Below are 25,219 nucleotides of genomic sequence, written 5' to 3' on the forward strand. Positions count from 1 at the left end.
TGCTGACTCCTGGCACGAAATTTTAGTGAGAAGGAAGATGAGGTTAGCTAGAGAGTTTGGATTCAGTGGTAGTTCGTCAGGTAAGTCGCCGGCTTCCAAATATGTCGCCGATCTTGTTGGCTAAGAGTTTCCAGGAGGAGCGGGAGGTGCAGCTGTAGCGTTTTAAAGACGCACTTTCAGAGACTTGCTGCAACTAATATTGCGAAGAAATGGGCATGATTTATGTCCTCCGGCACAGACGGAGACATAATCCAAGTTGCCTATCAGGCTGTCAAGGGGACACCAGTACGGCACCAGACTTGGGGGAGGCAAGGAGAGATGTAAAGTGATCTATTGATGTGATAGATCAACTAGATAAGTATATAACCGCTCAGTGGCAACAGAAGAATAAAAGAACGGCCAAAAAAACCACCGCTGAAAAAAACATCACGCCAAAAAAGGCCGCTCCCACCTCGAAATTGATTTGGGCCTCCACCCCCCCTTGACCTCAACCTCGCTGCCGCCTGCCTAGGCCAAACGGATCCACCTCGCTGCGCCCCCATTGCTCAGGCCCATACCACCACTGCCAGAGGTCGCCGCCTCTCCTGTATCATCTTCTCTACATAAACATAGGTTAGCAATCTATGAATCGAACGTTGCGCGGCTACTATCACGGGGCATTAAAATGCTTACTTTCTAGTCAGGAGAGGCGCCTCCTGGCCAGTGGGGCTGGGGCCCTCGCACTGGGCTTGCATTGAGGTTTCACCTGGCGGCGAGGCGGGTGTTGAGGGGAGTGGAGAGACCCGGAGTGAAAGGCTGAAGAGGCTGTGGTGGATACGTCAGAAAGAAGACAATACTCGAAGGATGAGGGGGAATACTCACATAGCCATGTTGTAACTTATGTTGGTTAATATGAGTATAACCAAAAGCGAGTGGCGAGGTGGATGTGGGAGAGAGAAGACGGGGGGATTGGGGGGCATCGAGGGGTTAATTTATAGGCGAGGGAGTCAGGGAAATCAAGTAGGCACTAGTTTTCGACTCATTGCTTCCACTTGCACAGTTCACCGTGAAAATCAGGTATTTGTCTTTTCAGAAAGGCACTAGGGGGGCGTAACAAACGAAAGTACTGGCGGCGGCATATGGCAGCTGCTCTTCCATGGATGAAGCTCTTGCTATTCTGGAGGCTAGTGAACTGGCGTTTCTCTGAGAAGCACGCGCCTCCCCTCAAGATCAGCATCAGCATGGGCACGCCTTTCCTTAATCTCTTGTGGTTAACAAGCATATGGCTACGTTAAGGAAACGCGACCCGGCAACGTAGTAGAGTAAGTGGCAAGCTCACTAAGCAAGCCCAGACTGCTATTGAGATCTAGGCTACTACTCTAGGCTGTCCCTGCAAGACTTCTGTCACATAAAGCGATATAATTAGTTGATTTGAGGAAGGTCAATGGTCGGTTCCTCTACTAGTCTCAATAAAGGCTGATGAGGTTATGGACCATGGCTGCATTCCGACGGATCGCTGAGGCAGGAAAGTGGCCATGTGCGCTGAACCCTTGGCCGTTGGTATTACTATTTGTAACGAAACTGGGAAGTAACAGAAGTAACTCCGAAGGCGAGCCAAAAAGACCTCTTAAGAGATTCCGGTTAAGGCAGATAAGGTCGTCTTTCAGCGCAGCCGAATCAGTACGCTAACTAGAGAACGCATTTCATTTCAGAGCAGATACAAACTCCACAGTTAATAATTCTGAAAAAGTTATGTCTCATGAAAATATCTTGAGGAAGTCTCCGGTGACTTCTTTCTCGGATGGAACTAATTGAAAGGCGGGAGACCTAATGTTATCTTAGCTACCTCGGAGATACATCGGCCATCTAAATTCAAGGTACCTGTAAACTTTAGCCGTCGATATCACCTAAGCCGGAGAGGTTTCAACCAGATGGTTTCTCCGTTTGGTCGAGGCTGCACTATATTCAGTCTGTCCTCGCGACTTCCTTGAGTAGGCCAAGAATCACGCATCTCTGCTTCTTCCTTGCAACTAGGTAGAACCCGCCCACTGTGAGGTGTTGAAGCAGCAGACTTTACACGAACTCCTTTGAGACCCTTCAGCCACCACCGCCTAAAGTAGCTGCCATAATGCCCGGTGATTCCACTGCCTACCCTGACATGCCGGGTGCGGCTGCTCATCAAGACAATCCTCCTCAATATGAATCTATTCCCCACGTGCACCGCATGAGACATTACGCATCTTCGGTATGGGAGGCCATCAAACCTAATGCCTGCTTCGCGTTCGACTCTTCATTGGCCCTCAGGGACAGCACGGCAACAGCCGAATCTCAATGGGAAGGTAGACTTCACGTCAAAACACTCGATCTGCTGCGATTAATGCGAGACGGCTTCCACTGGACAACAGCAAACTTCGATATCACAAGTAACTACATTCTAATGGATATCGACAATGCGAAAGAAGACACCATATATTCTGGCTGGACATGCTCGCGAAGCTACTTTCTGTCGGACTTAGGTGACGAACCCTACTGGACCGCGAAGTTGGTCGTATATGCGCGGAACACCGGTGTTCTGTCAAAATTCAGGCCCACTCAACTCAGCCTGGAAAACATGAGATCAGTTTCTGCATGGAGAGAAGATGTTAGACGGGGCATACAGCAGTGGATTTACGACTGGGATGTTGAGGGGCCAGAGGAAGCTTTTAACGCCATTTACGACGACATGCCTCTGGAAGGGTGGTGGCCATGGCCCAAACATGGTGACAATGTCGTGCTGGGGTCCGAGAGTTCGGATGGTGATTAGAAAATTGAATTGAACCCATACAAGTAACAATAGGTTATCGAGTATAAACATTTTCCGGTATTCTCTACGGGACTACACACCTTCGAGTTCAAAGGGATATCATTGCATTGTAGTTTATTTTCACCCTTTGAAAACTAGACATGAAAGATGGGTGAATGAGTGTCCACCTCCCCCGCGCTACCAGACATCTTTTTCATTTCTCTGAGTAACCAGTCGATGAGTAATAGGTTGACAACCTGACAGCAGACTCGAAGGCCCACAAGTCTTCGACGACTATTCCTCCGTTAAGCTCCATTGACTAAACGATTGTGATATCTGGATTTGTCTTTCACATGTTTAAATCGTCTCCAATCTTGCCTCCCAGCTCAGCCCCTTCACTGAAATATTAAGGGGGCTGACGGAAGGTAGGCTTTGTGAACAGTTGCCTTGATCATCATTAATTTCAGAAGTTTTATTTCCTAGTGCATTCCAGAACAGAGGCAAGAGCTTCTATGTGTCATACCACCGCAGTGACAGTGTACATGTTAAGGTAGGAACGATTAGTTAGATGAGGGAAGGATAAGCACAGCCTCAATTTCTTTTTATAAGAGACAGGAAGGAAAGGACTACAAAACGAAGAAGCCAACCATCCCCTCGCTGCCCCCCTAAAGCCTTCCACCGTGAAGGGCTGGGTGAGAGGCCAGTGGAAGGCTTAGCAATCGGAGGCAGGCACAGTCCGCGATGGGGTCCCACACAGCGAAAAAAAAGAAAAAAGAAAAACGTCTGTATTTTCAACTAAACAACCATAGTAAAGTCGGAATGCAGCTCCTAGAGTTGAGCGCAATGATAAGGACTAGAAATCAGACTTGTCTAATTTGAAAGCGGCCATATTAAGGCACCGTAGGCGTGTCCAAGCGTAGAAGGCCGGGCAACAGGTGATGGATCTGTCGTTCGACGATTGTCATACTGACTGACCTCATGGCCCCTGCTTGCTGTGGTCACTTTTTGGAGGAACATGCTGCCTTATCTCAATCATTTACATGGCTCTACACAATTGGCAAGCGTAGCTGTTTTTCCGCGACAGGAGGGGCGACACCAGTCACGATTTTTGAGGCAGGCAGGCAGGCTACAAGAGGTGCTTTATGCCAGCCCGGCAAGAGCTGCGCTGAACACGGAGTCTCAAAGACCTCTGGCAAACTGTGACTTCTATCTCACGGTGATATACTAATGTCGGGCAGTTACGGCCATAAGTCGATGGAAATTCCTAAGGAATAGAACGTGCAGAAGAGGCTTATTCCAAAAGGAGTATCATGACCCTTCACCACATACCTTCCATACGATATGCCTTCCTTTCATTTCCGGTTGCACATGCCTGGTTTTGCGCATTTTCGAAGGAAGTTGAGATCCAAGTTTAGAAAATCGATGAACGGAAAGCACGCATTATTTGTAGGACTGCTTAAACAACTTTAACCTCTATTCTACTATCTCCATCCCCAATCCCAATCCCTCGAGTCCACAAGCAGCTTGCCGTCGTAATCGTTGTCGTCTTCTTCTTCGCCCTCGTACACGACGACCTCTTCCCAGTATATTGATCTTCTCCCGCTGAGTCCACCTCGCTCTTCAACATAGATCTTCGCGCCAGCGCCTCATCTCAGACGACATTTTAGACTGAAGATTCACGGTCAGGTTCCAGCCGAAGTTGAGTCCCGACGTCAACAGCTATGTCTCATCACTGATGAGCTTTTCACATCCAAAGGTATGGACTCCTTTGGTGATTCAGCGTATCTTCAGTGAAGATACTGCTAATCTACTGAGCACACGCGCACCAGCTTTTCGCGTGTTGTGCAGTGTTGACCCCTGTCATCCTTCTGAGAAGAGAACCTGATGAGAAGGAGTCGGGTACTTTTTTTTTCCCTTCGGGGTTTTCCTTGCCACCGCACCTGCTTAGCCGACCCGTGACCTTCTGCGTGGGGCTAACAAAAGGAAAAAGTTTTTTTAGGTTTCAAACTTTCGAACACGCTCCATCGTTCTTCCGCGTCCGCCTCGACGGTTAGGTTACACTGACGGGATGACTGGTTTGGGCTGCAAGGTTGGACTTCAAGGTTGAGCCAAAGGGTTGGGCCAAATGGGTCGTTGACTTGGATGTGTGTGGAATTGTGTCTTGTGTAGTGGCAATAAAAATTTGTTCCAAAAAGTGACGAAGTCAGGGCGTGTGATGTCTGTCTTTATAGTTGCAAGATCTAAGGTATTCCATTAGTTCCTCTAAAGCCAAGGTTGGAGAGAATAGCGACGACAATTACTGCCCTTAACAAAACATGGCATGCGGCAATCCACTGCATGGCGTTCTACAACTTGGAGCCTAAGTATTCAAGTTCTCAATAAAGGGCAAGTGGCTGGTAGCCAAAAAAACCATCAGCATGCTGTGAACTTGAGGATGGAGAACACTTTAATAGACTCCAGGCTCGTCCAACCGATGAACGTTGTGGTTCAAGCCTCCCGCGTAAATCATATCACGGTGCCGATTCATCAAGCGACAATCCAAAATCTAAGCTTTTCCCAGATGACGCATGTTCAGAAAGGTCATGTGCGTTGTAACTACCGATGCGGACTCATCTGTCGTTGAAATTGGGTGTGTCCAAGCGCATCCCTAGGATGTGGCTTCCCTTCTGTCCCCACTTTTGTCCCTCCGACAACGACAAGACGTCAAAGCAGCGTTTGTGGATAGGAACCGATCTCGTCTCTTGCTCAAGGCTGTTTTGCGACACTCTTTTTCCTATAGATAACCGGGTTTCAAAAATTTAAAACAGAAATCTTTCATGATTCAGTTTTCAGAAACCACGAATAAATCGTGCTGTGTTGACTGTACTGGTAGATGGCCCGCATGGCTTCATCACCATTGTTTCTGGTTCCAATTATCAAGGCATAAAAAACCCCCATCTGCGCCGCATCGTAACTAATCGGGATCTCCCACAGATCTGAGGCAGGTGTCTTTGTCGGCCAAGACAGTGTTAACTCATTCCCAATATGGTGGATTGCGCTAAATGCTTGGCTATTCAATCGATGATTTATACAGGGCTTTTTACTCGCAAGGTTTTATTCTCGTCATTACATGACAACTGGATGCGTCCAGTTTAGTGTAAGTTAAGATTACCAGGAGACGGACGTTGAGCTGGAGTCGCATGCAATTGGCTGGTTCGGACTCAGAAAGCGATTGTGCTTACTGGCAGACATGGCTCCCCTGTTAGCATTCATCTCAATGCTGATGTTTTTATGTGACGGAGTGTTTGGTACCCGCACAGCCCCCAAAGTTAAGGTAGCCTCCAGTTAACCCCTGCATACGAGTACCACCACCTGCTAGGCTGTTCTGTGCCGCAGCTGAATCTCAGGTTTATCCAGTCTAGTCTACCTTGAATGATCAGGCTGAGTAGGTGGGGTTTTTCGTGCTTAGTCTAGAGGCTACTTTGAAATAGCATCCCAGCATGTTCAATCAAACAGTTTGGGACGCGTACCTTAAAACCTTTGATTGCAGGCTACGTCATAGCATACAATGACGGATGAAGTAGATGGAAGCATGTACTGATAGGTGTGTCTTTGGCGACTTCAACAAACATTTGACCGGCTAACTATTGACCATGGATTCTCTAGTGATAGTCCTACATAACAACTACAAACAAGTCAGGTCCTCAAAGATGGCACCCAAGCGCCTCTGATATCGGGCTGTAAGGAAATGATGTTCCAGATTCCGCCAGCCTGTTAGAAGTGACAGCTACCTAGTAGTGATCCACCACATGGCACCTACAGCTTCCGCACTGCCGCTAAGCGACCGATACGCTAATGCTATGGGCTCTTTGCCAAGTCTTAGCTTGGGGGCGGCCGCTAAGTGCCTAGGCTTAGTGCCTCCGGCGCGCGGAAATTCAGTGGGTCTGGGTGTCCATCAATTTTAGCAACAACAGTCACCTAATGCAACCCTAAAACCTTCAAGAGGAGAGTAAGTCCCAATTTCTGGCGTTCCTCACCGGTATGATTCAACGTCAGATGGCTGCTTCGAAACCGTGGGCGCACCCGTTGGACTTGTAGTCCTCTCGACTTTCTTTTTCCATTTGTTCTGACTTTTTGTTCTCTTGCTGCTGCTAATCTTTTCTCCCACAACCATGTGGTTACAATCTTTGGCGGAGGTCGTTGCTTTGGGCCTCGCCCTCCAGTTTCCCCACTTTGTAAATGCGCAAACCAGCAGTGACTGGAAGCTGTCTGATTCTCCGCCTCGCGATCTCTTCCTTCGCCGGGCGCACGCTAGAGGTACTACGCTTTTGGAATACTGATTGTTTTTTTGTAACTAACGTTGTTCATTTTTAGTCGCGGTTCTTGGCAATTATGCTTACATCGATGGCGGAGAGATGTCCCAGCTCGCGGCGGACGGCAAACCGATTCAGAACCGAGGATCGAATGCCGGTAAGTTGCTTTGAGCCACAGTGATGGATGTCTGTCTCACTCGAACTTCTTTGCAGTCAATTCAACTCTTTCCATCGATCTGTCCCAGTCATGGACTGCTTCGAACGTCACGATAAGAATAATCGAAAAGCCGATCACCGGAATGGACGGACAAGCGATGTGGAAGAACGAAGGGCTGAAAACGTTCTTCATCTGGGGCGGCCACATACCCTATGGCGGAAAGATTGGACCTGCTGAATCCTGGAAGTTCGAAGCCGACGGCAAGGGTGGCGGCGAATGGGTTACGGAATCACCAGCCAATCCCTCTCTGTTCAGCGAGTTACGGCGAAACGAAGATGGAGCGTTTGTGAGCACGCCAGACGCTGGATTCTGGTTTGGAGGTCTCGCATCTGCTTGGACGAACCCCAATGCTTATGTGCAGGCCGTGCCCGGAGTTCTGTCTTACAACATGACGACTAAAGTCTGGACCAACGAAACAACACCTGGCTTTTCTGCCTTCTCGAAATATGGTACTATGATCGGCGGTGGTGGCGTTTATATCCCTACGTTCGGTGACAATGGCCTGATCGTTGTAATGGGAGGGTGTCTTTATACTCTCGAGCCGAGCCAAAAGGGTCCATATGGATGGATGGACTTCAGCAACTTGACTTTCTACGACCCCATCACAAAGGACTGGTACTGGCAGCAGACCACTGGAAATGCACCCACGCCGCGCAGGGGCTTCTGCTCTGTCGGCGCCGAGGGTAAGAACGGAACCTATGAGATGTAAGGTTTGGCTTTTTGCAGTCAAAATGACTAAGGCTAACATTGAACAGCTTTGTGTTTGGAGGAACGAATACTGAAACCGGTTCCACTTTCGACGACGTCTTCGTACTGAGTTTGCCGGGCTTTGTATGGACTCAGGTACAATACCAGTCGAAGAACCTGCGGAGATACCACAATTGCGCAGTGGTTGGCCGCCGCCAGATGTTGTCTGTTGGAGGAACTGATGGCATAACAGGCTGGTCTGGCGCGGACCCATGGCCAAATGGGCTGGGCATATTTGACATGACGGATTTGAAATGGAAGAGTGACTATGACACCAATGCGGAAGACTACGAAACTGCAAAGTCGATTCAAGACTGGTATCAAAATAGGTAAGTCTGCTTTCAGCATGATATTATCCATTAACTCGCTAACACTATCTTAGTGGCGTTAATAGCGTTAAATGGTCATCAGAGCGAGTTCAGAAGGTTTTCACCAAGGCAACGAGTTCAAACGGTTCATCTGAAGAAAATCCGAGCTCAGGGACCGATAAAACTCCCGGAGCTAACGACAACAACAACAATCTTGACGGCGAAAGTCAGAATAGGCTTTCAACAGCGGTTATTGCCGGGGTTGTTGTTGGTGCTGTTCTGGGAAGCATTATGGTGGCCGCTGCGTTCTGGTTTATTCGCCGACGGAAACAGAAATCGCTGGCAGCCGCTACTGTTCGAGGCGAAGAACCGGGTGTGAACCCTTATTATGAACCAATCCTACCAGGAGAGCTACCTTCACAGCCTTCTCGAACAGAGCTTTATGGAGGTCCCGGCTCAGAAGATGGTTCATCTTCGAACGGGCCCAAAGTTGAAATGATGGGTTCTCATGGTCATCATTTCACTGTTGCAGAGCTGGATGCGCACCAGTATCAAGACGAAGAACGATTGAGGAAGTGACAGTGGAGATAATTTACATATAATGATTGAATTTATGATACCCTGAAAGCAAATTGTTTTATCCAAGAGATAAGGCCGTTGAAGTCCTGTGGTTTCCGGACGATTCCAAGCTGTCAAATCATGTCGGGGATGAAGAGAATAAGATGCATTCACTTAGTGAAGGAGACTCCAGGCCATCAGACGTAGTGATTGAATACTTGGTGAACCTTGGCCACTAATGGCGTAACGTACATCTATGGCGTTAAATGTAAAATCCCTGTAAATTTCTCAAGCTAAACCTGACCCAGAGTTGAATGAAACTGGCATGATATAACCTTCCAGTCAAGAGTGTCTTTTCATCACTCTATTCGGTCATCTACTGAGAGCGGATCCCCGGGATAAGAGAGGATTTTGGTCTCACGTAAGAACTCTGAGCTAAACCCTAGTCACAGTATCGCCAAGGTTCTCGTTCCTATTGGGTGGATTTACCGCTTTCAAGCAATACTATTCCATTCACACGCTGGTTCGGGCCGTGACATCAATATCCAGCATAAGTTCTGGGCCGTTGGAGCAGCCGCGACGATGTGCAAGATTTCATGACTTTGGGGCGCACATTGAGTATAGCATACTGACTTAGACTGAACTACTGGGGGAAAAACAGGTGCGTACATGGTATACGGCAAAAAAAGTGACCCAGGATATTGGAACTCGAAGTCTTTGACCGAATAAAATGTCCTTCTTCCACGTTTTGGCTGTCTGCCTCCCAGTCTGATATTGGTTGCTGACCTTACCCACAATGATACATTGTTCTTGAAGCTCTGGATCATGCTGCGCAGTAAGGTTTGCACATCGAGCCAATGATCTTGAACAAGGTCCTAGGATGGTTAAAGTGGTGTGTGACCAAATGCCTCGTTTAGACAACTCCGGGGGCAAACTCAAGCCTGCCACAACACACCCTACAAACGTAATCGGATATCTTAAATTCTCCACCACAAAAATGTTCCTTTTCCGTGCAAGAATGTCCCGACAATTCAGCCCGTCACTAGGCATTCGTCTGATCCAGGCTCCCGGTCCAGATGGATGCAACGCATTTGGGGCAGTGCATGTACAACACAAGGGATGATTCGCTCTTAATCACATTGCATGAACTAAGAACGCCACTTCGTGTGTTCAGTTCCTGGGTACACCAGCCGAAGACAAGACACCGCCCACATAGAACAGCCACAAGCCCGATAGTTACGATCGTGGCGGTCGGGAATCGGGTGGCGGGCAGAGCTTCACATTGACGAGCTTGAGAATTCTTGACGGCGTTTGAGCCCCGAGAATTGGCCATTTGAACGTCATTCTAGAGCCAGGGAAAAGTCTTCGCTTGCATCGAGAGCGCAAAAGCAATTCCAGAGCCTGATTATTGTGACTCGGTTAAGCGACAGGGGATCCCACACCACGTTTTTCAGCTCTCTGCGGCTTGCCAGCATTTGTCCTACCAACCCAGCAGGGGCCAGGGTATGCGAGGACTCGATAATAACAGTCAACGCTAGGATTGGACAGAAATAAGGTAAGACCTGCAGCCTCACCATGATCGTGGGCTACCCCGCCCTTGGTTGGTCTATTGCTCCAGGCCGCCATCCCATGGTGGTTGCAACCCTATAAGGCAATTCTGGCCGCAATCAACCAGCCCCTGCCTGTATTCCACCATTCATCGAGACGCTCCAAGAGATGATTATAGCCCTCTTTGAAGGGGAGCAATTCAGAATCGAGGCTAATGCACCTTGAACAGTAATAAATGCGAGGTTTGCCTTCCCAGTTCTCATACATATTATGGCGCAAAGGGAAACACCCACACCTGGCTGCCTGGACTTCCACCATCTTCATGAACAGCGGCTGTGGCTTTATGGCGGCGCCCCGCTGTCGATAGTTCGTTCACTCTAGATGTCCTGAACATGCCATTGATGCTTTGTTGCGCCACCCAACTTAGCCTGTCAACAATCACTTCCATCCACCATGACGAAGAGTGACTCTATCTCGGAGTTTGAAGAGATATCTTTCATTTTCGACTCGGACCGAAAGATATCTCTCGACTTAAGGTTTCCGTCTAATGAACCTGGCCCTTCTAGTCCCGAGTTCATGCTTCAACAGCCTACGGCAAACGCTCCATCATCGACGGCGCCGACAAGAAGCATTAAAGAGAATTGTCGCCCTGTCCGTTTGGCACTAACAGCATGGGTAGCCAGCTTGATATTTACCATCGTTTATTCGCTGTTCATCTACCATGTTCTTTTCGAAGGCAACCCAGTCGTTGGATCATGGACCTTTGATGCATCCCTAACCAACTTGCTTCTCTCTATATTCTCTCAACTGTACGGCATGCTCTTAGCATATGTCGCAATCAGCTTGTCGGATGCATTGCGATGGTCCTTGGCCTCAAGAACTGGAGGCAAAGGTGGTGCCTCGGCTTCCAGCTTTTTTCAACTGAGTCCGGCGACGGACTGGTTCTCTGTTCTCAAATTCATTTTCAAGGGCAGGTTTCGAAGCAACTGGGGAATCATAAGGTAAGAGCATGAAGTTGTTGGCGTTTTTTCCTAAGACTAACGCGACCAGGCTTGCAATGCCTTTTATGGGACTAGGCTTCGGTTCCATCCTGAAATGTAGTTACTTCCTGAATAGCATGCATTGCTGGAGCATATAGCTAACGTTTTGCAGTTCAAAACAGTTTCGAGGATTACTTCATCAAACAGGGCGCCTCCATCGATGTTTATGCCGGAAATGCACCCCCCGACGTATCAATCCTAGGACTGATCTCAACAGCATATCTAGACGGATTCTTCGATACATGGACACAGCAACTGCTTAGTTATCCCCGATATGCAACAGAGTGGAAAATGGACGGCTGTACCGGCAAATGTTCTGTGTCATTCCTCCCCGGAGGAATGGAAATAGCTCGCAAAGTCGGCCCCTTGCTAAACAGCACTGTCCTCAACGGTGGGCTGTTCAATCAGAGTGAATCAATTATGATCGAGAACGCGCCTGGTATGGTGGCCCGATTTGAACCAGTAGAAGACGGTTTCGAGTTCGACATTGAAAAGGAATGTAGGGTCTATCATACCCCTCTCGGAGATGCATTGCAGATGTGCAAGAAGCAGATAGGGGACTCGGTTGCGGCAGGTAAGAGAATATCCGAGAATCGTCGTCGTCGATGATGTTGCTAAACTTCGTCTAGGTTGGCGATCCTGTCCAAGCGTGGTCCTTATGACAAAAGGATGCGCGCTGCGGCCATCATGGTCAAAAACACCCATAGTCTCGAAAACATTGTTCACTGCATACAGACAAAACGCGACAACAATGTACAGCCAGAAGGACCTCTCCATCCAGCATGTAGAGGCTGTCTCTAAGCCAGTTCGAGTTAAGATGTCAGAGCCTGACATGGAACTGATTTGGAACAGAATCTTTGTGCCGCGGAACAATTCAGACGACTTCGACCTCCAATCCATCAATATCACAATCGCGAGAATGACATGGAAGTACCGGACCTACACCGAGTTCTTCCCTGACAATGAGATGCACGTCGAGCTGTTGCAAAACTTTCTCTCCGTCCCACTTCAGTTTGCTATTACGGCATTGCAGTATGCCAACTACACAATGGCTCTGCCGGAAGAAAAGCGTGTATTCCCACCGGAACTCTTGACGAAAGCAACTGGTGGACGGTCGATAAAGCGGTTCGTTAGTCAGCCGTGGACAGTGATCGTCTTCATTGCCGCGGGGAGCACCGTGGTGGCGTTGACGGGAGGAGGGTTCTGGTGGATTCTGTCACAATTGCACCCACTTCCAAAGCCTTCCGGAATAGTTGAAGTTGACTTTATGAGTAGACTGAGCGACTTACAAAAGGACCGCGATCAGCATGGCAGCACAGAACCATTTTCAGACTTGGTACACGATATCAGATCACAAGACAAACAGTCAGCTTGGCAGATCATTCAAGCACTCCGGGAAAGAAGGTTGGGGTTGACCCCTACCGAGATAACTGACGAGGAGAAAGGACGGACAAAAGTTCAGCCAGTTTTACACTTGCTACCAAACAGGGTGAACAGTTTGGCGCCTGAGAGCTCTTCTTTCACATGTAGTGAGGATGAAAAGACCACCAGAATGGACTCAAGGGATGTGAGATAGTTTGAGCGATGGTTACAAACACTTGATTGAATGCCAGAAAGTTTACAGTTACCTAAGCATATCGCGAAATACTCAAAAGATGTTAATAACAAAATAAAAAAACGAACATCAGCGGATAAGAACCAATTGACATAGTTCAATCGTTGACTTTGCTAGTGGTATCAAGAATGAACCTATAAGGTGCATTCTGAATGGGCCGTTATTTGGTGTAAAGTCCCTATGACTGAACCAGAAGCATCAATATGGCTTATTGGTGGTGCACAGAATCTTACATACTGTGTCAAGTCGTTTGAAGTTGGGAATGGCAAAGACCTTCGTGTCGTCACCATCACTGCTTATATCTTAACATCGTCATGGCCTGGCGAAATGTTTTGGCTGCATATGCAGTGAGTCTTGGATCGGTTTAGGATGTAGGTCATCGTGATGTGATCTGATGCTTTATGATTGGCGAGGCGAATGAAGCCTACCTCACCCTAGGCTTTTTTTTTTGGTCTGGCCATTGCTCGATTTTGACGTCATAGTTGCGAATAAAACGCTCGAAATTAATCACCACGGAAGGGTTATGAACATAAGCCAGCATATAAATAAAAAATAGCAGCAGCTATTTCAATACGTTTTTTCAGACTCGGATTATATAACGTCGCACACCCACTTCTCGCACACCCCCACATTTCGCACACCCATAAATTGGGTCATCATGAGGTATTCATCAACTTCATAACTATAAGTCTGATTCGTCTCCTGCAACTGTGATACTATCGCCAGTTTTAATAGGTAATTCAGGCTCGCTAGATTCATCTGAGCTATCCTCAATTTCGCCAGCCTCAATTTGGGCTTTGTGAATTGCCTCAATGTTGGCAAACTTCGAATTTGGGCTCATTTGGACCTTACGCCGCTTCCGTACCATTCCAGCCTCAACTTCTGCTTCCAACATTGCAATCTTCTTCTCTGCTGTAGCCAATTGATAGTCCTTTTCATCAAATCCCTTTTGAACCTTCCGAAACAACAGTCGCTGCGTTTGCTGATCTTTATCCAACTTGCTGAATAAGCTAAGTTGATCATATAGATCAACTGTCTTCTTGGGCGTTGACCAGGCTACTATGGATGTAGCAGATGCCCAGTTTTCGTCTTTTCCACCATCAGAGGCCCTCATAGGCGTAGAATAGCCTGGCTTTGAGGGCTTGGAAGCATTCTCAAGCAGTAGAGGGCTCATGAGCGGTCGAGCTATCGAAATGGGCCATAGTCCTGTTGCTTTCCAGCCGCTTCTGATATTCTTGCTTGAAAATGCCATCTGGCGTGCTTTTCCATAGCAGGTAAGAAAGTTCCGTTTGCCTACAACTGTAGAATCGTTGTGTTGAATGAGGTATCCAAGCTCTTTTCGATAGGTCGCCTTGAGAGGCCCAAAGACTGCTTGGTCTAGAGGTTGGAGAACGTGGGATGTATGTGGCGGTAGGAAAAGGAGATATATCTTGTGTTTATAACAGAGATACATAAATTCTGTTGTTTCATGACTGCCATGACCGTCTAGGATCAATAGTCTCTGCTCAGAGGGATGATCAGGCTTAGTCAGAGGGATAAAGATGTTCTCAAGCCATTCCACAGCTGTAGAGTCTGAAGTCCAGCCATTCTCAGTTGCTGTGAACTTCCAACCACTGTAAATATCACGTTTATGGATATCAAGAGGAAACCATTGTTGTTGAACCGATTTCCCTCGATAAATAACAAGTGGAGGAAGCGCCTGACCAGTTGCAGAGACACACTCAAGCATAGTTGTCCAAGCCCGAGACCCAGGCTGTTTTTTTCGCATTGATGAGCTTTCTGATGATCCCAGTACTAAGCCATTTGATCCTCTGCCTTCTAGGATACCAGTTTCATCCATGTTATAGCGATGATGTGGTTTGATCGCCTTGATCTCTGGAAGGGCGAGTTGTTGAAACCATTGCCTGATTACATTAGTTGAGGCCCCATTGACACGCTTAGAATCGATGGCTCTAGCTCTATGAACCTTGATTGATGGATTTCTCTTAATAAAGAACTGAATCCAGTTTCTCCCAAGTGGCTGGGTAGTGCCTCTGATGTCTAGGATTCGCTGGGCAAATTCCTTGAGTTGTTGATGTGTTGGCGGCAGCCCTAACGCCGCCTGGATACGCACCCATTCAGCTAAGTGACTTTCCTGTGCTGGAGATAGCTTCTGGAAGCTAGAGAAAGCTACATTTCTTGCCTGTGAACCCTTTAATCGAGACTGGAGGGTTGATGGTGGAATTCCAGCATCATGAGCTGCCTTTCGGACACTCTGCCCACTTGCAACTGCATTGAGAGCTTGATTGACTTCTGTTTCCGTATACTGGCCCATTAAGCGTATAAGAGTAACTATTCAAAGAATTATAATAATCGCTGTAAAAGTGGTGAAGATATTAAAGAATGTTGAAGAGGGTAAAATTCTACATGAGCGATTTATGGGTGTGCGAAATGTGGGGGTGTGCGAGAAGTGGGTGTGCGACGTTACCTGAGTGATTACAAAGGTCGGCAATCACAGAGAACGCATGTTCAGACTCATCAGACCTAGTCACAAATTATTTACGCGTAATTTTCCTGTAATTCTTTCACAGAACAATCGCGGGCTTGTGAGAATGTCTTCATCTGCCAATGCCGGGGAAAATGGCGCCTTCAAGCCAGTGGTTGAGAAGCAGGCCCAGGACCTTCCTGGGTGAGTTCACATAAAGCACATTGCTAGACGCCTGGCTGACCACAGAAGACGTGAGAAAGATATGCAACCCACGAGTGAGGCAACTAAGCTCGAGGGTAAAGGGCAGTTCCACGAGTACAAGGCTGCCGGAAAGCTTAGCGGAAACAAGGCTCTAATCACTGGCGGAGAGTACGTCATTACCAATTCTCGTGGAACAAGAGCGAGCTAACCAAATAAGTTCCGGTATTGGTCGCTCCGTTGCCGTTCTCTTCGCCCGCGAAGGTTCGGACGTCAGCATTGTATACTTGCCAGAGGAGCAAGAGGATGCTGAGGAGACAAAACGACTTGTAGAGAAAGAGGGAAAGGAATGCCTTCTCATCCCAGGCGACCTTATGGACAACGAAACCTGCAAAAAGGCTGTCCAGCAGCACGTCGACAAGTTTGGCATCATTCACGTGCTTGTCAACAATGCTTCGAAACAAATCATGTGCGAAGATTTCAAGGAAATCGACCTGGACAATGTCGAGAGCACATTCCGCAGCAACATCCTGCAAATGTTCGCGATCACCAAATATGCACTCCACCATATGGAAAAGGGCGCTTCGTAAGACTTCCCATCGTGCTAAATTTTGTATTTCACTAACGGAACTGTTCAGCATCATCAACACCACTTCCACGGTAGCCTTCAGGGGTACCGCGAGCATGGTTGACTACGCCTCTACAAAGGTTGCTATTACTTCGTTCACTCAGTCATTGGCGAAGCATCTTACGCCGAAGGGTATCAGGGTAAATGCCGTCGCTCCTGGCCCAGTTCATACACCTCTGCAGCCTGCTTCGCGTCCTGCAGAGCAAATGGAAGGCTTTGGTAAAAAGTCACAGATCGGCAGACCCGGACAGCCCAGTGAGATAGCACCGAGTTATGTATTTTTGGCTTCAAAGGACTCGGAACTGTACTACGGCCAAGTTCTACACGCATACCCCTTGGGCGATTAGGCACAATATTGTAGGAAAAGCTAGCAGGAGCTATACAAAATAATGATGAATCTACCACTCGTTGAGAAACGAAGTCAGATGAAAGAGTGATATTGTACCCCGTAGAGAAGAGATTTGTGCCGCGTCAAGTTTGCAAGAATAAGAACAGACTCAAGGCCTAGTTTCTCGTGGCGGTATCCCTAGTCATCATAATGCTTAGTGCCGTCCTCGATAAGTCCTTAACCACATTGGTAATAGAAAGGCGGTGAAACTGCCTGGCACGTCGAGCCGGACTATGGAAGTGTCAGTCTAGGTTGAAGATGTGAAATGCTCAATGACCGGGCTACTTACAGCACAATTAGTGCAACCTGTATAGCCTTGGCCGCCACATTGGGCATACTTAGCAACTGTACATCCTGGGAGGCCCCCACTGCTGCTTGGCTGAGGAACACTGGATGCTGTCCCCGTAGGTCCTGCACCGGCAGTGCAAGTCTGTTCACAACCAACACATCCAGATCCAGCACTCTTAGTTGAACCGCCAGCATAGACTGTGGGCCCTGGAACAACATAGTTACTTGTAAGTGACCGGTGGATGTCAATGAGCAGTCCAGGGTCGGACGCCTTATATGCTCCAGGAAACGAAACGGTCCCTGGAGATGCACTTCCACCTCCAGTTATTGTAAGTTGGAAACAGGTCAGGTAGAGTTGAGCACCGCTACTTGAGCCCGCCGCATGCAGTGCGATGGACTCGGCACGGAGGAGGTAGTCTCCAGCGGGAATGTCGGAGGGGATTTTGACCTGAACCTTGCCACAGCAGTTGTTCATGTCTTTCGAACCCCAGTTATCGCCGTCGCCGTTGATGCTGCCGGCTTTGCGAGACCATCCGTCCTGATAAATCTTGAACCATCCTGTAGACCCATCAGCGGAAGACGAGTCAGAGACTTTGGTCAGGTATGCCAAGACAGGGCCGTAGTGCGCCCCTCCGATAGCTTCTTGGGCGCAGGATCGGTCGTTGGGTTGCTGTGACTTAATCTTAGTGTCTTGCTCAAGATACAAGTGTCCGTTGTGTAGCTGGAAACGAACCTGGTGCATCTCCACCACAACTGACGAACCAGCCTTTACAACGCACTTCCGGGAGACTGGTCCGCTGTTGGCATTGCATCGGACGTCATTTGATGCGACATCGGTAACAGGCGAGTTTGATAGGGGCAATCTAGCACATTGGGCGCCGTACTGCATGAAGTCAACATTAGTCATTAGACCAAAGGCACTGCCTGGGGTATATTACATCAACACCGTCGACCCAAAGGACCTGGAAGGTTGCATGGGTAGCAGCCCTCTGAGTTAAGACCGCGAGCAGGGATAAAACGGCAGCTTTCATGGCGAGTAAGTTTTGATTTGGGACTGGTAAAGTGTGTGCGGTGATCGGCTGCCCATGATAAATTACAATTATACCCAGACGTCTTTGCTCAATTTATAACATTTGCCAAAGTCTGGCTCTGAAGGATTGATTCTTTATTGATCAAATGACTTTCATCTATGTAAATTGAAAGTCTCCTTGGCATGGATTCGAAGTCACCTTGGTACATCAACTCGACGAGTGAGCTGTTTGCTGTAAATGAAGTCTATACCCTCGTGAACAAGCAAGCCACCCATCACAGGCCAGGCATCATAATATAACGAATTAACCCCAGCATTTCCCCAGACTTTCAAAGATGGGGGTAAGCGGCAGTTTGCTAGTTTCGGTAGATCATTGGTGGATTTCGGCTAGGACGCAGGATCACGGAGGGCATAGCCCGTGGAAGTTGCGCCCGATACGGGAACTGCTACCCACGCTCCGGTATGATCAAGGAAGAAGGACTCCAAGTAAGAAACATCAAAACAGGTGCGATACCCTCTTCAGACACAAGCCGTCGTTCTGTTGAGCGCACCGCTGAGACAATAGCTCCGTTGCACTGTTTCGCAATCGTCTAGATAATATTTCTTCACAGGAACCACAATGTCATAAAACAATGAATACAGAGGTTGGCGATAAACCCTTTGCACGGTTATCTGACCAAACCGGCCCATCAGATGATAGGAGGGTGTGTGTCATACACGTGGCACCACTCTAACCACGTTTGTCTAACTACAGCATTCTTTCTACGACGGCTTCGGGAACTGGTATTGCATGAAATTCTACAGAGCTTGGGTGTATGACCAGTGTGAAACAATTGTACCATTCGATCTCAAAGATAATGTTTGGAGTTTGGATTGAATGGTACAACTTCAAAATAATCTACACATTTTTACATTGCTCTTTGGTTACCTAGTCAGGATGTTTCAGTCCGCTAGGTTCTTTCCTAAGCTAAATCATTCCTAGTAACAGAGAGTGACCACGACTTCACATTGATAAGAAAACAAGAAGATAAAACCTTTGCATGATGAACTAGGAATAAGTGCCAATTACCCTTGACTTGGTTCCATCGTGGCCTGCTCCACTACCCAGGTACGCTTAAGGTAATTTTGAGCGACGACAGCATAGCTTGGCCATATACATGCAACTTTCTTGTGAAGTAAAATCAAAGACAGACGAATTACTAAGTTCTGAAGAAGTACCTAAAGAAAAAATGAGAACAGTTCAAATACATGCTGGGAGTACTGGATGCCCGACACTTTTGCCACAAAGTCAACATAGAGTTTGCGGCCCACATTGGTGCCGAATGGCTCGCTTGCATGAAGAACGGGTTCACCAAAAGTATAACTACTATGCTTTATCGGGGATCAAACAAAATCGATTTACCTACTAATTTAGTGCTATAATAGACGCTCGGTATTTCACAACAGCATGACATGTTTGAATACTGGTGGGTTGTTCTTCTCGAGGCCCACCCTTTCCCATTATAGGTTATCAAAAAAACAAAACGTTCAATCCGCCTTGATGGCTCAGTGGTAAAGCGCCTCACTAGTAATGAGGAGATCGAGAGTTCGATTCTCTCTCGAGGCATGATGAAGGACCTGGTCCGTTTCTCTTTTTAATTTTCTTAGTCATTGCCCTAGATCTCCTTATGTAATTGCAGATTTAAGCGAGTAAGTGTGACAGCAGCTATTCAGAAGCTCATGTTGCACTATGAGACTCTGCTAGGAACTCCACATTCGTGGAAAATACTACCTTCATAACTAGGATTTTTTGCCGAAGACCTGGCAAATAACGGCTCATTCGAACCTCGGTGCAGAGTGCTCCAGACTCTAGTCCTAAAAGCTACCCCGCAACAACGGGGCTTACCCCGCACTGCCTGTGGCGTCGCCCTGGCTAGTCGGCAACTACTCCGAAATCTGGCAGAGAGTTTCTGTGAGGTGAACTGAGGCATCGATAGGATGGCAAATAACATAATCCCGGAGTTCGCAGTCAAGAGGTAAAACATAGTTGTGATCTACTTAAAAAAAGAAATCTGCATCAGCAACAAAAATAGTCACATTGTAAGTCGATAGCATATTCTATCTGCGAGGTATGCATTTCAATATATGGAAGCTAATTTAACAAAAATCAGTCCACCTGAGGTCTTCCCAGATGTTTGTTGACCCCACGCAGAAATATCAGCTTCATCATTTCTGTTAACTTTGCAGCTAGAACCTAGCTCTATCGGATCGGTCGTACGGTGGTCCGACAAATACATACCCCGCGCGAACCCATAATAACAGAGAACAGTAGCATGATCAGCCCACGGGTAAACTGGGGTCTGGGAAACGGCTCAAGGATACTGACAGCCGTCCGTTCAGATACGGCAGCTTATGAGTGGCTGCTGAAAGAACTTGGAGGTTGGGGTTTTTGGTGAGGAGAATAAGACCAAGCGTCCGGCAAGCTGGAAATAGACAGCCATCGGTTGAACAGGCAACTCATCCCGTCGGTTAGAGCACCCCTGGAGTAACCGTCACCTCACCTCCGGATGTGTATGAATTTCCATGAGTATGCGCAGACATTGACCAGGCAATTCTCCGAACAGTCACCATGTGGAGATTGCAATTCAATTCAGCATCCCCATAAGTTGAATCTCCCTTCCTTTGTAAATGACATCATTACACTCATGGATGCTCCGCGAGAGGGTAGGAATGAACATGATGCGGCATAAAATGAGTTCGTCAAAAGTGGTCCTAGAAGTTAGAGTGGTAGTCATATCAGGTACGATCGCCCCCAGTAAATGTTTCTCGATGCCTCCAATTCGCCAGAACTCTTCCGATTGGTGAGACCCCAACTTTCGGGCGAGCACGCTCCGCGATGAAAGAGGGATGGCGCCCTGACTCGTAGCTTGGCATCTCCAATTTCTTGGGGATTTTCTCATGGCAGACGGTCCAACGACCTCCGTGATCAATTTGGGACGAGTTCCCACTCAATGGTCCGGGGAATGCAACCGTTGGTGAGCTACAATAAATATGGCGGCCGACCACGGCCACCGACATGTGAGTTGCAGTCGCGTTGGATGGGAAAGTTGAGGAAAACTGAAGCATCCGACCGTCATTCACAATGCTACCCAAATTGTCCGGTTTGCTGTCAATTGGCCTCCTGGCCAGCGGGATTGCCGCAGTCCCCTGTGTGAGGAAGGGCTACGTGACGGTCAAGGGCAACAAGTTTCAGCTCGACGGCGAGGATTTCAATTTCGCAGGTAGCAATGCCTACTACTTCCCCTTCGACAACGTATGTGAGCCCAATTGGCGAATTGAAGCATGTTTGGAACTGACAACACCCGATAGAACCAAGCTGATGTCGAAGCTGGTCTTACTGCCGCGAAGGAAGCTGGCCTGAAGGTTTTCCGTACCTGGGGCTTCAACGACAAGAACGTCACTTACAACCCTGACGGCCTTCCGCAGTATGGTGGCGAGGGTGCGGGTGCGACCGACATCATCTTTCAGAGATGGTACGACAATGGCACCTCTGTCATCAACATTGAGGCATTCGACAAAGTCGTCAACGCTGCCACGAAAGTCGGCATCAAGTTGATTGTTGCTCTCACCAACAACTGGGCCGACTATGGTGGAATGGACGTTTACACCGTCAACCTGGGTGGAAAGTACCATGACGACGTGAGCAAGCCCAGTAGAATAACTCGATGATTAACTAGTTGAACTAACTCATGGCTATTATAGTTCTACCACGTCCCTAGGATCAAGGATGCCTTCAAGCGCTACGTCAAGGAGATGGTTACTCGCTACAAGGATTCACCAGCCATCATGGCTTGGGAACTTGGTAACGAGCCTCGCTGTGGCGCTGACGGCAAGCGCAACCTGCCCCGAAGCAACGACTGCACTCCTGAGCGTCTCGGTGCTTGGATCGAAGAAATGAGCGCCTATGTCAAGAGTCTCGATAAGCATCACCTTGTTACTTGGGGTGGTGAGGGTGGCTTCAACATCGAGTCTGACGACTGGGCCTACAACGGTGCTGACGGCAGCGATTTCGACCACGAGTTGGCTTTGCCCAACATCGACTTCGGCACCTTCCATTCGTATCCCGATTGGTGGAGCAAGACGGTCGAATGGACGGAGCAGTGGATCCGAGACCACGCGGCGTCTGGCCGCAAGGTTGGCAAGCCTGTTGTGCACGAGGAGTACGGCTGGTTGACACCCGACAAACGCCTTGAGTTCCTCGGTATCGTGAACAACACCCCTCGCACGGAGGTTCTTGGCAAGTGGCAGGCAATCTCCCTCGAGGAGGAGATGCCCGATATGTACTGGCAGTACGGATACTCCAACTACTCTTATGGGCGCAACCATAACGATGGCTTCACAATCTACTTGGATGATGCTGAGGCCAAGCCGCTCATCTATGAACACGCCGCTAAGGTCAATGCGCTCTAAATAGTTTATGTTTCGTCATTAATAGACAAACGTAATAGTGTAGTACAGATACATATCCTAATCTTCTCTATGAAAAACACAACTTTCTGCTCAATAATCATCCCCGTTTACTGACTTTCGCTTCGGTTGACGTCTTCTTGTTGATTTCCTGCCAATGAAATGCCTTTTTGGGCACTTCTTTGCCTTCTTTGCTCTGCCTTCATTTGCCATCCAAATTTGACGGCCTCGACAATCTCCATAGGGTTCCACATTTCAATCAGTGCCCAGACTCCGAGAGGGCCGCCAGAGTACGTTTGGGGGTCGTATGCTTCGACATCACCAGCAAGCGGACGACGAGCATTGCCACCACCAATTACATAAGGCCGGTATGAATAGGCGTAGTGGAAGAATATCGACAATGGCAGCATCTCGATACAGATGAGCATTGATGGGATGCCAATGTTGAGATCTGCCCAAGTCATCACCGAGGTTGGGTTCAAAACTCCGTTATCACGAAGAATCCAGAAGATGATCTACCAGATGTATGTTAGCATATGACTAATGACTTGAGTTGATTGGAGCGTTGGACTCACGGTCTCGAGAAAGGTCAGGGTGACAACCAATTTGAATGACAAAAACTTGGCGAGCGGCTGGTGATGCGCAAGCTCGGATTTCAATGTCATGTACAATCTTACAACCGTCATAAGGGCAACAGTGAGAGAGGCGTTGCTGATAATGGAAAGCTTATATCTGTTAGCTGTGATAACGAGCCAATTGTGTGGCACAAAACATACCCAAAGCTTGGCAAAATGCGCTTTACTGGCGAATTGACAGTAAACCCCTGCGGCCTGTGTTATTGTCGTCAAGATAGCGACGAACAAGGCTACCACGGGGTACTGGAAAACTGAGAGCCACATTCTCTAATGGTGTATTAGATTAAAGACTTGAAAGTACATGTGATAATCAACGTACCTGAAGCCACTGCAATCCGTTTTGAGTCCCCGTAGCCGACTTCTTATCCTTTACAGTAAGGGCGGCGAAGAAGACATCTCTGTGTTGCTTACTAGGGGAAACGAATTCACACAGCAAAAGAAAAAAGGTTCCGAGACATATCGCCTGCACGAGCTCGAGCCAAGGGTGCAGATAAACTTCGGCAGCTGGAAAGCATACTGTAAGAAAGGAGATGATTGACCAAAATGGAATGATCAGGGATATCCGGAGAATTCTGCGTTTGTTAGAACTTGTAGACAGAGTGGATGGAATTCTGGAGAATAATCCTACTTGACTTGTTCGTTTGCCTTGCTAAAGTGCGTGGCATGCAAGAACATAAGAGCGAAGATAACAAGACATGCTGCTGCAGCAAAACTGCCAGACAGAATCATGTTGAAATGATAGAAAGACAAGCTTCCTATAAAAGGCTGCGAGGCATCTGGACCCTGTCAGTTCTAACGAACGCTGAACACGTTGCCTGACTTCCCTACTCACTTTCGTCAAATGACTCGATGGGACAAGCATTCTTGTCTGTGCTGTTTTGAGCAGCTCTGATCTCGAGAAGTACTCCCATCGTAATAGTTTGCTTATGTTGTATTGTATCGTGCTCTGTTGTTTGACCTTGGTTTATCATCCAGCTGTCAAAGGAGGCAAAGCCTATTTATCTTTCCCAGGCAGGCGGTTCAGCTCTCCCCGCTCGATGAGCTTCCCATGCCACATAAAGGAACCAATCAGCCATCCAGTTCGCTCTCGCAACCGGCTAAGCACTGCCCTGTATCGTCGGGAGCAGAGCGTTTGTATCGTCGGCTTTGAGCCAGTGGCTGGGCTAGGCTTGCCCGAAGCATACCATGGCTCATTGGCGGATTGGGGTTGGTAAGTGGCCCGAAACGGAAATGGTGGTTCACTCGGCTCAAAACTGCCGTGCTGATAAGGCGCAGTAATGCGCTAATATAAAACAAGCTTCACCGTCTCCATCTCGGGACGTTAGTGGATGCCTAGCTTGATCCTCATTTTCTTCACAAACGTTTTGTCAGTTTGATAGGACCCAACTTGCTTCAAGAGGGAACCAGATCGTCGTATGCCACTAAGATACTAACATGAATCAAAGTCCACCACGAGTAGCATAGATGACTGGTTAGTGACTTGATTACGTTTGTCACTGTAGAAGTTCAAGACATTACTTCGAGAATCATGTTTATCTCGGCTGAGATCCAAAACTGATATTTTACCTATGAGATGCCTGAAGAGGTGTCTCTCGCCAAGCGGGGTACCAAAGCCGTTGGAATGCTTGATTCTCTCCCACCTGCATTAGCGCATCTTTGGCAGTTATCGCACCGTCACATTGCCAGAGATGTCGAGAATTGCGTGTACCCAGACGTGGCTTTACAGCCAAATAAGGCGTATTGCATGGGGGTAAGCGGCTGGTGCGTGCCGATCCATGATCGGGCGAACCGCCATTTGAGGGCTTGGCAAGCCGCTGACAACGTCCTGCGTTGTGTTGTCGGTGATTCCGGGGAATAATCTGGACGAACATTTAGATCTTCAAATCAGAAGTGGCTACTGGGTGCATGTTTGGTCCACATGTTTATTGCTGCGACTCATGAGGAGTGCAGCGATTTTCCAATGATGACGTTAAATTAATAGAATATTTCCAATATCTACATCGGAATCTTGAGTTATCCTCTGTCGGACTCGCCATGAGCTCCTCTCAGGCGC

General features: G+C 48.0%; 9 protein-coding genes across 9 annotated transcripts; 5 read left to right on the forward strand and 4 right to left on the reverse strand.

Annotated features, from left to right (window-relative positions):
* Window positions 1-507: 507 nt before the first annotated feature.
* On the reverse strand, window positions 508-869 carry CTRU02_208331 (uncharacterized protein; the record flags this gene model as incomplete). The annotated part of the gene is made up of 3 exons (XM_036725728.1): window positions 508-598; window positions 673-804; window positions 862-869. The coding sequence occupies 3 exons, from the start codon at window positions 867-869 to the stop codon at window positions 508-510; spliced, it is 231 nt and encodes a 76-aa protein (XP_036582441.1).
* Window positions 870-2,107: 1,238 nt separating this feature from the next.
* On the forward strand, window positions 2,108-2,782 carry CTRU02_208332 (uncharacterized protein; the record flags this gene model as incomplete). The annotated part of the gene is made up of 1 exon (XM_036725726.1): window positions 2,108-2,782. One exon carries the CDS (start codon window positions 2,108-2,110, stop codon window positions 2,780-2,782), a length of 675 nt encoding a protein of 224 aa, XP_036582440.1.
* A 4,130-nt stretch (window positions 2,783-6,912) lies between these two features.
* Window positions 6,913-8,904, forward strand: CTRU02_208333 (kelch repeat protein; the record flags this gene model as incomplete). The annotated part of the gene is made up of 5 exons (XM_036725725.1): window positions 6,913-7,057; window positions 7,115-7,210; window positions 7,267-7,975; window positions 8,026-8,346; window positions 8,400-8,904. The coding sequence occupies 5 exons, from the start codon at window positions 6,913-6,915 to the stop codon at window positions 8,902-8,904; spliced, it is 1,776 nt and encodes a 591-aa protein (XP_036582439.1).
* Window positions 8,905-10,884: 1,980 nt separating this feature from the next.
* Window positions 10,885-13,047, forward strand: CTRU02_208334 (uncharacterized protein; the record flags this gene model as incomplete). Its single annotated transcript, XM_070205070.1, has 4 exons — window positions 10,885-11,432; window positions 11,482-11,528; window positions 11,584-12,045; window positions 12,101-13,047. The coding sequence occupies 4 exons, from the start codon at window positions 10,885-10,887 to the stop codon at window positions 13,045-13,047; spliced, it is 2,004 nt and encodes a 667-aa protein (XP_070061145.1).
* A 721-nt stretch (window positions 13,048-13,768) lies between these two features.
* CTRU02_208335 (transposase) lies at window positions 13,769-14,926 on the reverse strand (the record flags this gene model as incomplete). Its single annotated transcript, XM_036725723.2, has 1 exon — window positions 13,769-14,926. One exon carries the CDS (start codon window positions 14,924-14,926, stop codon window positions 13,769-13,771), a length of 1,158 nt encoding a protein of 385 aa, XP_036582437.2.
* A 751-nt stretch (window positions 14,927-15,677) lies between these two features.
* CTRU02_208336 (oxidoreductase YhdF) lies at window positions 15,678-16,726 on the forward strand (the record flags this gene model as incomplete). Its single annotated transcript, XM_036725722.2, has 4 exons — window positions 15,678-15,754; window positions 15,803-15,922; window positions 15,972-16,337; window positions 16,390-16,726. 4 exons carry the CDS (start codon window positions 15,678-15,680, stop codon window positions 16,724-16,726), a joined length of 900 nt encoding a protein of 299 aa, XP_036582436.2.
* Window positions 16,727-16,944: 218 nt separating this feature from the next.
* Window positions 16,945-18,086, reverse strand: CTRU02_208337 (glycosylhydrolase family 61-5; the record flags this gene model as incomplete). The annotated part of the gene is made up of 3 exons (XM_036725721.1): window positions 16,945-16,998; window positions 17,057-17,938; window positions 17,994-18,086. The coding sequence occupies 3 exons, from the start codon at window positions 18,084-18,086 to the stop codon at window positions 16,945-16,947; spliced, it is 1,029 nt and encodes a 342-aa protein (XP_036582435.1).
* Window positions 18,087-21,206: 3,120 nt separating this feature from the next.
* Window positions 21,207-22,534, forward strand: CTRU02_208338 (mannan endo-1,4-beta-mannosidase C; the record flags this gene model as incomplete). Its single annotated transcript, XM_036725720.1, has 3 exons — window positions 21,207-21,377; window positions 21,434-21,763; window positions 21,827-22,534. The coding sequence occupies 3 exons, from the start codon at window positions 21,207-21,209 to the stop codon at window positions 22,532-22,534; spliced, it is 1,209 nt and encodes a 402-aa protein (XP_036582434.1).
* A 107-nt stretch (window positions 22,535-22,641) lies between these two features.
* Window positions 22,642-24,077, reverse strand: CTRU02_208339 (DUF300 domain-containing protein; the record flags this gene model as incomplete). Its single annotated transcript, XM_036725719.2, has 6 exons — window positions 22,642-23,046; window positions 23,107-23,256; window positions 23,308-23,433; window positions 23,486-23,738; window positions 23,795-23,942; window positions 23,999-24,077. The coding sequence occupies 6 exons, from the start codon at window positions 24,075-24,077 to the stop codon at window positions 22,642-22,644; spliced, it is 1,161 nt and encodes a 386-aa protein (XP_036582433.2).
* Between the last annotated feature and the right edge of the window lie 1,142 nt (window positions 24,078-25,219).

This window comes from Colletotrichum truncatum (assembly GCF_014235925.2).
Source record: "Colletotrichum truncatum strain CMES1059 chromosome Unknown Contig_0005, whole genome shotgun sequence".
NCBI lineage: Eukaryota > Fungi > Ascomycota > Sordariomycetes > Glomerellales > Glomerellaceae > Colletotrichum > Colletotrichum truncatum.